Consider the following 13,631-nt stretch of genomic DNA (forward strand, 5'->3'; position numbering starts at 1 on the left):
AGAGGCCACCTAGGCCTCAGAACAGAGAACAGAGAACAGAAAGAAAAAAATGTTACATGGTGGTGTGCATCTGTAGTCCTAGAGGCCACCTAGGCAATGTAATAAGATACAATCTCTGAAAAAAAAATTTTTTTTAAGTATTGTGAAGTCAAGGAGAAGATACTGCCTTGTATTAAGTATTAGAAGGAAATACAAGCTGTAGTTATATATATATCCAGAAGAAAGAAAGGCAAGGAATAGGAATAATATCACAAAAAGTTAAGATGAAATGAGGCAAATTTTCTTATTTTTAAAAGCGCTAGATAATATGTTACAGCATTTCTTTTAAAACTAAGTGCCGTCTGAAAGAATAATCGACCAATTGAACATGTGAATTTTTAATATTTGCCATTTACTTAAAGGAATTTGAGATTATTAGCAATTGATGCAGATGCCATAAATCCATTAATAAAATGTGAATTCAAAACAATAAAGATAGAGGGGAAGTGAATATACCAGAAAGCTTTGCTAATGTCATTACTGTAAATGAGCATTACTTTTAGCTTAAAGTGCTCTGGTAGCCAAAATAAAAATAGAAACACAGCGAATTATTTGGTTTTTATTGCCTGAGAAACTGAAGAAGGCCAGTTCATTACAAGGGGGTAACATTGTTTTTCTAGAACTGAATTCTAAAAGGAATTTATTGCATGGGTCTTTTACAACACAATGTATAGCATAATAGTCTTTCAATAGCATTCTGAAAATAGTGTCTTGTTTGCTTTTGTTTTTGTTCTCGTTGACTATGTGTTAGTGAAAGAGCAGATCCCAGTTACTGTAAGGACCGGATTACTGAAGGAGCCAATATCAATAAGTCCCTTGTGACCCTGGGAATTGTCATCTCTACTTTAGGTATTTTGCGATAGATTGGTGACTGGAGTGGGAGGGAGACTTTGGGAAATAACTCATGTTTTTATTTTGACACTCTTTTTTTTATGAATTTACCTTTGTTTGGGGCATGAAATTTATTAATAATATTTGTTGGGCAGCGCCTGTGGCTCAGTGAGTAGGGCATCGGCCCCATATACTGAGGGTGGCAGGTTCGAACCCAGCCCTGGCCAAACTGCAACAAAAAATAGCCGGGCATTGTGGTGGGCACCTGTGGTCCCAGCTGCTCCGGAGGCTGAGACAGGAGAATTGCCTAAGCCCAAAAGTTGGAGGTTGCTGTGAGCTATGACACCACAGCACTCTACTGAGGGCGACAAAGTGAGACTCAGTCTCTAAAAAATAAATAAATAATATTTGTCTGTGGTTTTATAGCACACTGTGACCATCAATCCCAGCACACTCGTTTCAAAAAGAGGGGAGACTAAACAATTATATGGCTAAACACTGTATCTTGTGTCCGAAGTCTAATTTAGGGTTCAAACTTAAAATATCCTATTAAATGTAGAATGGAATTAATTAGGACGTGTGATACATAAGTCTTTGTCTTCCACTCATTGTTTTGTTTTAATGCATTTCTTCCTAATTTCTTCTTTCTTCCACTTTTATTTTTTGTTTTTAAGCCCAGAACTCCCAAGTACTCAGCAGCTGCCTGAGCCTCAACAGCTCAGCCAGCAATGGTGGTGACAGTGGGATCCCTACCTCTACTTCCGGGACCAGCAATGAAGGCGCACCCTCCCGGAGGCAGTCTTACATCCCGTACCGAGACTCTGTGTTGACCTGGCTGCTGAAGGACAGTCTTGGAGGCAACTCCAAAACCATCATGATTGCCAGTGAGTGGGACGCTAGAGCTGGTTCTGTGTTGAGACTGGTACTTTATCTCAGAGAAAGGGCCAAGACCACCCAAGTTTCTCATTTCATCAAGGGTCTTACACAGCATGGGTAATAGTATTAAGCTGAGTGGTTAAGGGCTGGGATGTAAGGGCTTGGCAAGTTTTTTAACTTTCTCCTTCTACTTCAGCCGTGTCTCCTGCACACACTAGCTACAACGAGACTATGAGCACGCTGAGATATGCCTCCAATGCCAAAAACATTATCAACAAGCCACGGGTAAATGAGGTGAGAGCTTCATGCCAAGTCTGGTATATTTTGCACAAAGTTCTTACTTTTCTCTAATTTCTACTCGCCACAACTTGCCTGATGTGTTCTCCAAATAATGAGGTAGTAGAAGCCTTTCTTTCAATGTTGTCTTCTCTTATATTTCTACTGCCTTCATTCACTAACCTTTTATGAGTAATTCATTTTAGATAATCTCTCTAAGGACATTTCTCTTCAAATCCCTGGTGTACTATCACCACTCTAAAAATGGTCATTTAAATTGTGTAAACTGCTTTATTTTGAATCAGTGTTGATTTATGCCTGTGCTTTTTTACTATGAAAACTGCCTGTATTTTGTTCCTATGCAAATTTTAGTTATTTCTCTGTTTAGATTAAATAGATAGGAATTCATTGGTTTTTGAAAGCTAAATAATAATGAGAATTTTCCAAATGTTCCTTATCTCCTTCACAATTTCGGTTCCGGAGCAGGGATATTAGCTGGTAGCCATATGTATGTATGTGTATGTATATATATATATATATATATATATATCCCATATATACTGTTTTACAAGACAGTAATTAGGCAGGTATTAATGTTTAGTCACATTTCTCTGGGTATAAAAAAATGTATTTACAATACAGTAAGATTAATATCTCCTACCTGTATGTGCCTTGATATTTGTTTTGGTTTTTTTTTTTTTATTTTTTAAAGATAGTTCAAACAAACAAATAAACAAAAAAGGGTGGCGCCTGTGGCTCAAAGAAGTAGGGTGCCAGCCTCGTATACTGGAGGTGGTGTGTTCAAACGCAGCCCTGGCCAAAAACTGCAAAAAACAAAGAACAGCAACAACAAAAGTCTCACTCTGTTGTCCTAGTGTTGGTCTAGCTCACAGCAACCTCAAACTCCTGGGTTCAAACAATCCTCCTCTCTAAGCCTCCCAAGTAGCTGGCTATAGGCAGCTGCCACAATGCCTGGTTAATTTTTCTATTTTTACTGAGACAGATGAGGGGGGTTGGTCTCACTCTTGCTCAGGCTGGTCTTGAACACCTGAGCTCAAGTGATCCTCCTGCCTCAGCCTACCCAGAGTGCCAGGATTACAGGTGAGCCACCGAGCCTGGCCTTGCCCTGATATTTGTATCACCTGCTTGGTCTTCTGCTCTAGGGCAACGATTCTCAAACTTTAGTGTGTATCAGAATCACCTAAAGGTTTGTTAAAACTCAGCTGGGTCATAGCCCTCAAGGGTTTCTGATTTAGTAGGTTTGGGGTGGGACTAAAATTTGCATTTCTAGCATGTTCGGAGGTGAAGTTGATGCTGTAGGTCTGGGAACCATGCTTTAGGAATGACTTACTGCTTTAGAAGTTACTGCACTTCTTCCAAGTTAATTGCATATAGTTATTTCATAGCTGGGTGACATCTGATGTGAGTTCCTGGTGACTGAGTTCTCTGTGTTTTAGGACGCTAATGTAAAGCTGATCAGAGAACTCAGAGAAGAGATCGAAAGACTGAAAGCCATGCTTCTGAGCTTCGAACTGGTATGCAGGCAATCAGAACTTTGCTGTACCTAAGTGAGTTCTCCTGAGCCCCTTCTGCTGCATTCCATGTTCTTGATTGACATTCATGAGCAGAGGCAGGGGCAGAGCCAGGAGAGGGGAGTTCTCTGATTTCCCTGCATAGCTTCAGATGGGATGGGCATTTTTTTTTTTTTTTTGAAACAGAATCTCACTATGTCACCCTCAGTAGAGTGCTCTGGCATCACAGCTCGCAGCAACCTCAAACTCTTTGGGCTTAAGTGATTCTCTTGCCTCAGCCTCCCCAGTAGCTGAGACTACAGGAGCCTGCCATTGGGATGGGCATTTTCTCACTGTGTCATCCTTTGTCAGAAAGGCATTTGCCTGAATGGCCCTTGCTATGTTTGGGCAGACATGGGGAATGGGGTCTTCCAGAAAGCATCTTTGAATTCTCCTCCTTTGTACCAATATGAGCCCAACTGCTTAGGTTCCTGATTTATTTCTGATCTTAATGATAAACTCTTCCCTTTATTTGTACCTTATTTTCCTTCACAACTGGAAGTGTGAGACGCACCTGATGTTCAGACCAGGAAAATATCAAAGCACATCTCTCTCTCTTTGTTTGTGCAGAGGAGCTTCAGTTCACTGAATGATGGAAAGGATGAAGATCTGAAGGAGCTGGTTTTCCAAAATGAACTGAAGGTGGGTATGTTGGGGGGGATTCAGCTGAGTGCTTTACATCACATCACCCTGGGAGCTCCCTCCATTATTCCTAGCCAGGGCTGGTCGGTAGGCCCGGCAGAGAGGATCCCTCTAGTTCAGGCGTCCTCAAACTATGGCCCGCTGGCCACATGCAGCCCACCTAGGACATTTATCCAGCCTGCTGGATGTTTTTCCTGCCGCTGTCTGTCCTGCAGCTGACTCATCCTGGGGCCCGCAGTCCGGCCCTCCAACAGTCTGAGGGACAGTGAACTGGCCCCCTGTTTAAAAAGTTTGAGGACACCTGCTCTAGTTTAACAACAATTTATGTCTCCTTTCAGCCTTGAAGGGGATGCGTTTGCCTTTAGGGACTTCTGGCTTTCTGATTAGGGCAGCAGTTCTCAACCTGTGGGTTGTGACCCCTTTGTAACAATGAAAATACATCCTGCATATCAGATATTTACATTACGATTCATAACAGTAGCAAAATGACAATTACGAAGTAGCAACGAAAATAATTTTATGGTTGGGGGTCACCACAACATGAAGAACTGTATTAAAGGGTCATGGCATTAGGAAGGTTGAGAACCACTGTCTTAGGGGTTCATTATAGTTCCCTTGGGTAGTGAAAGTAGCCGGGGGCCGGGGTGAGGGTGGGGAGAATCTATTTTCTAGTCAGTAAGACAATCAGCCAGTATGTATTCATTGCATATGCACCAGATAGGTGGTTAGAATGATTCCATAAGAGCAGAGAAGGCCCCGCCCTCAACTGACTTGCAGTCTTGTTGGAAGCACATTAGAAAAGGGTGTGTTTCGACTATATGATTGATATGAAAAGAGTTTAGGGAAGGGAGAAATCATTGCGGCTTGGAATTTTCTGGGAAGACTTGATGTGCTGGAACTGGAAGGCAAAGAACTGAGCTTGAAGTAGCCCTCGAAGGTTTGATAGCTTTGTTAGGGTCAAGTGGCAAGGCACTGCGGTGAGAGGAAAACATAAAGTCTAGAACTGGGAGAAGAAAGTGGCGTGACAGGCCATGTGGGAGCGCACACTGAGGAAGGCTGACCCTGGTGAGCGTGGATGTCCGTGGTAGACAGTAGAGGAGGTTTAAGGTTAGGGCCAGTTTGGAAGGTTTGACTTGATGCAAACAGGATTTGTAACTTCTTGAATCAGATTGGTGACATCATAAAGGAATGTCTTGGGGGAATGAATGTGACACTTGTATGCGGTATTAATCCAAAGGGAGGGGACACTAGAAACAAGACCAACCAGGAAAGAGACTGCTCTTGTGCTCTTGTAACCTACTGAGGGCAAGGATGGGACATTTTGGAAAAGTAGACTAATTGGTGATTCCCAGAGACATTTTAAAAAAAGACATGGTAGGCATTTTTTGCTGACAGGTTAGATTTAGATCTACAACCAAAATATCCCAATTTCTAATATTTTATTACATCACTCTTACATGTTATTTGAGTATTCTGGCAATGTCAGTGTATTGTTACCCTAATTAAACTTTAGGACTACATCATACATTCAGAAGTTTCTCAGAAAAATCTTGGTTTAGACATGTATTCTGATTTTTGGTTGAGAAAACATCATCCCTCTATATAATGAGGGGCCAAGTAGAAAAGCCAAAATCATTCCAAGCTCATCAGCATTTCACATTACTCCTTGCTGGCTGTGTGACCTTAGGCAGAGTGGGAGTAAGCAGGGAAAGCTGGTCACAGAGGCAGCTGCACCAGGTCCTAAGCCAGAATGCCCTCTGCTCACCAGTGCCTGTGGTCCCCATCCAGTCGAGCCCTTCACGTGTATCCTGTATCACTGGTTTTCAGACTTCAACTCAGTCATTGTAACTTTAAAACAGTGTTTCCAGGGTATATAAAATTCTTGTATCTAAACATGGCGTGATTTTTTTCGTAAGTATTCCCTTTATGAGAGAAGTACTTAACCTGAATCGAAGTTTTTTGACCTTCTTCACTTCTTCCATTCCCTGGATAAGCTTCCTGCTTAGGCATCAGATTCCACCAAAAAAAGACAAAGGACCCTCTTTCAACAGTTTGTTCATGTCTATAAGGCAGTCTTAGCTTAAGCCCTTCGAGCCTAGGTTGATTTACTTTTTTTTTGGAGACGGTCTCACTTTGTTGCCCTGGGTAGAGTACTGTGGTGTCATAGCTCACAGCAACCTCAAACTCTTGGGCTCAGTCTCCCTCTTGCTCAGGCTGGTCTCGAACTCATGAACTCAAGCAATCCACCCACCTCAGCCTCCCAGAGTGCTAGGATTACAGGCATGAGCCACTGCACCTGGCAGTATATTTACTTTTAAAACTGTTCCTGATACATAGTAAGCACTCGGTGTTTTTTTGTTATAATGTTTTTATTATATGGTCTCCCAGGTCAGTTCCATATAGTCTTCATTCTACCTGGCGAGATTCCCCTTAGTGCTTTGTGGGTCCTTGAGCCATGGGCAAGCTTATGCTATGATTCAAGGTATTGCACCTTGGGAAAGCAGTGTTAGTTCATAAAAGACATCTCAAATGTGGATCATATAGAAGTGGGATGGGAAAGGGGAAATTATAAACAAAGACGTCTTCCTAACATCCCAATTAATTTTTAAAAATACCATTTTTTTCTAATCATAAAAACAATACATAGTCATTGCAGAAAACTTTACAAATAACACTGAAGGCACTTCTGTTTTTGAAATTAACATTTGCTTATTGAAAAAAACTTGGAAAATACAACTCAGGGTTGGAGGAGGTGCACAAGCTTTTTTTTTGAGACAGAGTCTCACTATGTTGCCCTCAGTTGAGTGCCATAGTGTCACAGCTCACCGCAACTTCAACTCTTGGGCTTAAGTGATTCTCTTGCCTCAGCCTCCCAAGTAGCTGGGACTATAGGCACTACTTCCGTCTATATTTGTTTTTTATTGTTGCAGTTGTCATTGTTGTTTAGCAGGCCCCAGGCTGGGTTTGAACCTGCCAGCCCTGGTATATGGCCGGCACCGTAACCACTGAGCTACGGGCGCCGAGCCATCCTCTGAGCTTTTGTCGGCTCCCTGAGCTGAGTGTTTAAGATCACCTTCTGTCCCTCTGCAGGTAGACCAAATGACTAAAGACTGGACCCAGAAGTGGAACAATTGGCAGGCCCTCCTGGAGCATTACAGCGTGGATATCAACAGGAAGAAGGCTGGGGTGGTCATTGACTCCAGCCTGCCACACCTGATGGCCTTGGAGGACGATGTGCTCAGCACAGGTGTTGTGCTCTATCACCTCAAGGTGAGGAGGCTGGGGGCCTCCTTTTCTTCCTCAGCCACTGGCCCCAGAAGTCAAGAGGGAAAGGCCAGGGGCAGCAGCTGTGTTCCTGAGCACTGAGACAGGTGCCACAGAGCTGCCTTTAGGTTTGTCCTCAGGAAACTGGTCTAGCTGACAAGTTGTGACATTTTGCTTTTGCAAATACATAGAGTAGAAGACTGACAGTCTGGACAATCATTTGTTTTCCAGCTGCTGCTAGTGTTGTTCTTTATATAAATTGCTTTTGTCCTCTGTGCCTTAATTTCCTCATTTAAAGTACAAACAGTGGTTCTCACCTTCCTTTTTTGGCATCTCTGCAGCACAGTGGTGCAGTCATGGAGAGTGAAGTCCTAGCCTCAGAAAACCCTTAGTGCTCCTAAACTCTGTGAATACAGGCTGCTCAAAGGTGACTTTCAGAGACTAAAGGGAGAATTCAGAAGATTTGAAGGTTTTATTCTGAAACTTTCACTCTTTGTTAACCCCAAATCAACAAATGAAGCTTCTCTACCACTACATTTACCTGGAAAAGAAAGGAGAGAGAAAGTAGATAAAGGAAGCTTAAAGCATGAGGGAGAGTCCAGAGGCCTGGGATTTGGGGGAGACAACATGCATCTATTCAGAAAAAAATCGATTGAACTTAAGGCCTTCCAAACACGACCTGGCTCACCTGGCTCTTTGTCACCTGGAGGCTAGTCCTCATTTCTATTTTTTTTTTTAAGAGTGCTGTGGCATCATAGCTCACAGCAACCTCAAACTCCTGAGCTGTAGCAATCCTCCTTCCTCAGCCTCCCAAGTAGCTGAGACTACAAGCATGTGCCACTATGTTTGGCCAATTTTTCAGTTTTTAGTAGAGATGGGGTCTCACTCTTGCTCAGGCTCGTCTTGTACTCCTGAACGCAGGCAATCCACCCGCCTCAGCCTCCCAGAGTGCTAGGGTTATAGGTATGAGCCACTGTGCCCCGCCTAGTCCTCATTTCTCAATGAAGCAGTGTTGAGAGTTGGTGACTCTTTTTTTTTTTTGGACCTCAGGAAGAGCTGAGTCATCCCCCAGGCCTTCCTATTCATTTTTTTTTCTTTTTTATTGAATGATAACTATGTACATTAATGCACTTCTGGGGTACAGTGTGGTGTTTTCACACACAATCTGAAGAGAGTTGGTGACTTGGTAGATGATCACATCCTGCGCTCATCACACATGTCCTTCTATGGAAAGGACCATTCCTACGGATGGCAGAACAAACTGCACAAGGCCGAAATCCCTATGCTCACTGAAAATCCAACTTCAGTTCTTGTAATTGTCCCCAGCTAACACTTAAAAAGAACAAAGAGAGAGTTTATGGGGGTGGGTATGTGGTGTGCTGTTATCCCTGGAGAAATCAGCCTTCTAATGCTGCGGAGCACATGGAAGTGAGATGGTAGCGAAGCTCATTTGTGTTCTTAGGACAGGCCCTTAGGGAGGTTGTCAGGCTGAGCTGCTCAGACAGAAAGTTAAAAGTAGCTTATTTTCTGGCACAGTGGGCGTAAATTATCTTAGCGAAAATGCCTCAGGCAGAAGTGCCCATCCACTTTTACTGTAGCAACAGATCTAAATACCAAATGTCTACATAGATCCTTCCATTAGTCAGAACCACAGGGAGGGGTTGGGGGTCAGGAAAAGACCAGATCGATTAAACTGGTGACTGTTTGGGTAGAACTGATCTGAGTATGCATTGGACATGGATTGAGCAGACAAAGCTAGAAATCAAGTAGTAGAGCTCTGTGGGTAGCAGCAGAGGGTTAAAGGACATGACTGTTAGATTGACTTGTAGACACAGACTAATGATGACATTATCTGAATGTAGGATTGCTGATTTTCTTTACCTAATGCATAATAAAGATTTTGGGCTTGGCGCCTGTAGCATAGTGGTTATGGCACTAGCCACATACACCAAGGCTGGTGGGTTTGAATCCAGCCTCGGCCAGCTAAACAACGACTGCAATAAAAAATAATAATAACATCCAGGCATTGTGGTGGGCGCCAGTAGTCCTAGCTACTTGGGAGGCTGAGGCAAGAGAATTGCTTGAGCTTAAGAGTTTGAGATTGCTGTGAGCTGTGAGGTCATGGCACTCTACCAAGGTTGGCATAATCAGATTCTGTCTCAAAAAAAAAAAAAGATTTTGATCCCTTCTTGGTGCATTTCCAGTGGACTTGGCTGATAGTACTTTAGTCTATTGATAATATTGACATTTCTGCATTTTATGCACCCATTTTTTTCTTTTTTGTTTCTTTAGATATTGTTTTTGGTAATAGTATAACAGTAGTGGGCCAAGATTCTCTGTATTTTTATTTTCTTGGCTAACTTTGTTGTATACCTAGAACTAGTCTCTGGAAATACCCTGCGAGCTACGTTCCCTTGCATCACCTCGGGAAGCTCCTTAGGCAGAAAACAAGCAAAGGGGAGGGGAGATTACTGGTAGCCTGAACTTCATCCTTTAATTGCCTTTATGCCACTAATCTCCCTGCATAAAGAGGCCCAGGGGACAGTACACCCAGGTGCCAACTCAGTCCTTGTCATCTGAGGATCCATCACTTTTTGTTTGGTGGTTTTCTGCCCTAAAATCTAGGATTTATGATGTGCCGTGGCCTTTATCTTCTTGGTAGGAGTGTGCCTCATGATCAGAGCTCTCCCTGATCTTACATGAAGAGTTTTGACCTTTTACCCTTGAACTGACCTCTGATGCTGTTTGACAGTGTTTGTAGAAGCTAGCATCCATTGATTCATGTGGTCCTCAGTGGCAGAGCAGGAAAGACTGGGCTCTGGCTACTTTGTATATGCAGGGGAGAGGGGAACACAGTGAGGCTAGAACATCATTCATTACTTCCAGGATTCTTTCTTTTCACAAACTATTTTAGGGGATAAGAAGGGAGCTCCCTGCTTTGGCTGCTGACTGTGAAGCCTAATGGAGAAATCTCTGGACACTTTGAAAACATTAGTCACTGGGAAGGTAGTATAATAAGATTGGAAAAGCGTGAGTGTAGGACCTGGAGAGACCTGAATTCTAGTCATAGCTCCCCTATTTGGTATGTGAGTTTCTTGAGCAGTTTATCCTCTGTGAGCTTCAGATCGCTCTATGTAAAAAGGATATAAGCCTATAATACCAACACTTGGGGAGGCTGAAGCAGGAGCATTGCTTGAGGCCAGAAGTTTGTTTAAGACCATCCTGGACAACGTAGAGAGACCCTGGCTCTACCAAAATAAAAATCAGGCAGATGTGATGGTGTGGACATTTAGCTACTTGGGGGCCTGAGGCAGGAGGACCCCTTCAGCCCAGGAGTTTAAGGCTGCAGTGAGCTATGATTGGACCACTGCATTCCAGCCTGCGCAACAGAACAAGACCCTATCTCATGAAAAATAAACAAATAAGATAATACCTACGTTTTGCATTGCAAGGATTAAATAATGATATCTATAATCTTCAGCATAATACCTGTGCATATTGAATGGTTATTCAATAAATGATGAAGACACACCTAAAATCTAGCATCTCTGTTGCTATGTGGCGGCCTTCTCCAAACAGGGCTGTGTGATCTTAAGCACATTTGCCATAATCCAAGGGCCAACAGGCCTTGTCCTCTACTAACACAGTGTTTCATTTGTACTAACTCCAGCTTATCCCTCCTCTCTATACTTTCTTGCAGTTCTTCTTTATTCTAGAGGTGCTTTTCTCCTATTTGTGCTTTACCCTTCTTAGAATCTGGTGTCTATTGCACTTCATCTGCGGACTAAGAAGGTAACAATCCTCATTTCCAGAAATCTTCATAAAATGCTTGTCTCTTTGAGACCCAACTTAGCCCCTTGGGGGAAAGCTGTATTTGTGTGCTCCTTTCCCTGACCTGATGGTTGTGGATACTCCCTAACTTCAGGACAAAAAGGAGTTTGCCAAAACATAGTGGACTTTGCAAGTACCTCGTGCTGCCTTGTCATATATTTTTTACTTTTGCCTTCTTAGGGGCTTCCTGGGCTGCAGAGTGAGGAGAGGGGTCAGAACAGCTGGGGCCAAAGTTGGGGAGTGGCATAGAAAAGGCTGGGTTAAGAATGGGAAGACAGTGATAACACTCAACTGTGGACTTTCCTCTGGGGGCAAGGCCATGTCTTTTTCTAGTATCCCTAGAAAGGCTTTTTTTTTCCCCCTTTAGGAGGGAACAACAAAAATAGGAAGAAGTGACTCAGACCAGGAACAGGACATTGGTAAGTGGTAGAACATATGGGTTAGGTCTGACACTTTGGGGTGTTTGTGCCTAAAATGTTTCTCAAGAGAAATCTGATGCTATGAGGGAAGGGAATTTTTGAAGCATGAATGGTCTGCTTCTCTTTCTGCTGCTAGGTGTTGGGGCCGGGATGTGATAGGAAGCCTACACGGTAGGAGGATTTCAGGTTGCGGTAGTTTCAGGGGGTGGCTCTTCCTCTCTTATTATGGTGTGAGATCTTCAAGACATTGGTTTCTAATCTTAAAGATTGGAGGAGGTGTTCCCATGTGTTTCCCCCCACCCAAATGACCACTGTCTCCTCTGTAGTCCTGCAGGGTCAGTGGATTGAAAGAGACCATTGCACTATCACCAGTGCCTGTGGGGTAGTCGTCCTCCGGCCTGCGCGGGGGGCTCGCTGCACAGTCAACGGCAGGGAAGTCACAGACTCCTGCCGTCTGACCCAAGGTAGGACTGTCTACAGCCCTGTTTAAACCAGGGAGAGTGATGGACCAGTAGTAGTCTCTTGGGCCCAGAGAGTTCAGTGCAGCAGGTTTCACAGGCGGAGCACTCTGCCTCTGCACCAGAGACCTGAGTATTTTCTAATGTGATCTTGTTTTCTTAAACAAGCCCCAATTCCAGAGCAGAGTGAAGGATGACTCTGACATTTGTACCTGTGCTCGTTAACTCTATGTTGTCCTTGAGAAAGGCTCTAAGCCTCGCTTCCTTATCCCTAAAATGGAGATAATAATAGGGTTCTTGTGAAGACTGAGTGAACCTTATCCATGTGAAGTTCTGAACATGATTCTTGGCCTTCAGTAAACACTGTCATTATTTCTATCACTGTCACTACCATTATTCATCTATTCAAATCCTGTCTCCTTGGAAACTGAGCTTAGATTCCTCTGTGAAGCTTTGCCTGACCACTCCACCTGGAACTCATCATGCTTTCCTCTGTCTATTGTATTAATTCAATGTGTATGCTATGAAATATGTAATTAATACATACCAGCTAAATGATCAGTCATTGAGGGCGTGATTTTGTCTCACAGAACAGTGGTGCACAGTATGTACTCCAAACACAATCTGTTTATTGACTTCCCTCTTGTCTCTGTGCTGCAGGAGCCGTAATAACTCTGGGGAAAGCACAGAAGTTCCGATTCAGCCACCCAGCAGAGGCTGCCATCTTGCGGCGGCGAAAGCAGGTTAGCACAATTGTGTTTTCTGGGATGTTGCTGGTCTCCCTATTTCTTCTTTTAGAGGAAAAGCTTGAGCCTTATCTGGTTCTGTTGGGCTGGGGGTGATGACAACAGCCTCATTGAACTTTCTTTCTTGCTCCAGGTAGGAGAGGTTGCTGGTGGCAGTGGCTCTTTGGAATGGCTGGACTTAGATGGAGATGTCACTGCATCTCGTCTGGGTCTCTACCCTTTGCTTTGGAAGGGAAGGTGAGAAACAGCTGATCATACTGATATGGAATCCACTGGGTTTGCTTCTTAGTCCATTACAACATGGAGCAAGGAGATGCTTGGGGTAGCAAGCAAGATCTGAATGAAGTCTGATCTGAGTCAATGTGATTTGAAAATCCTGAACTAGCTCCTAAGAGTGTATTTGGCGGGAAAGTGGTCTTGGCCCTCACTCATTTCCTCTGGTATTTCAATTTTCTTCATCATGTAAAGAGGTGTATTATTTGATTTTTCTAAGGTCACTTTCCTATCACAATAAGATTTAACTGTGATATGTTTGTAGATATCTTTGATACTGATTTCTGAACTTTTCTCCCTATATCTCTTTAAAATTTCAATCTGCTCTGGTGTGAGCTCATAGTCTATGTCAGTTAGCTTCTAGAACTTATGACTTCCTTTGAGTTTTTTTTTTTTTTTTTTTTT

The 13,631-nt window shown here is 43.2% G+C and overlaps 1 protein-coding gene across 1 annotated transcript in view; it reads left to right on the plus strand.

The window, feature by feature from the left end:
* The window catches only part of STARD9 (StAR related lipid transfer domain containing 9), a 128,224-nt gene that overhangs the window by 79,034 nt on the left and 35,559 nt on the right, over positions 1–13,631 (plus strand). Inside the window, 10 exon segments of the mRNA XM_012806315.2 lie at positions 791–888; positions 1,545–1,754; positions 1,943–2,040; positions 3,480–3,557; positions 4,164–4,235; positions 7,326–7,505; positions 11,698–11,749; positions 12,076–12,213; positions 12,868–12,950; positions 13,087–13,190. Of these exon segments, the coding sequence (XP_012661769.1) occupies positions 791–888; positions 1,545–1,754; positions 1,943–2,040; positions 3,480–3,557; positions 4,164–4,235; positions 7,326–7,505; positions 11,698–11,749; positions 12,076–12,213; positions 12,868–12,950; positions 13,087–13,190 (1,113 nt within the window).

The sequence above is a fragment of the Otolemur garnettii genome, unplaced genomic scaffold (assembly GCF_000181295.1).
Source record: "Otolemur garnettii isolate 467f Iridium unplaced genomic scaffold, OtoGar3 scaffold00050, whole genome shotgun sequence".
NCBI classification, from domain to species: domain Eukaryota; kingdom Metazoa; phylum Chordata; class Mammalia; order Primates; family Galagidae; genus Otolemur; species Otolemur garnettii.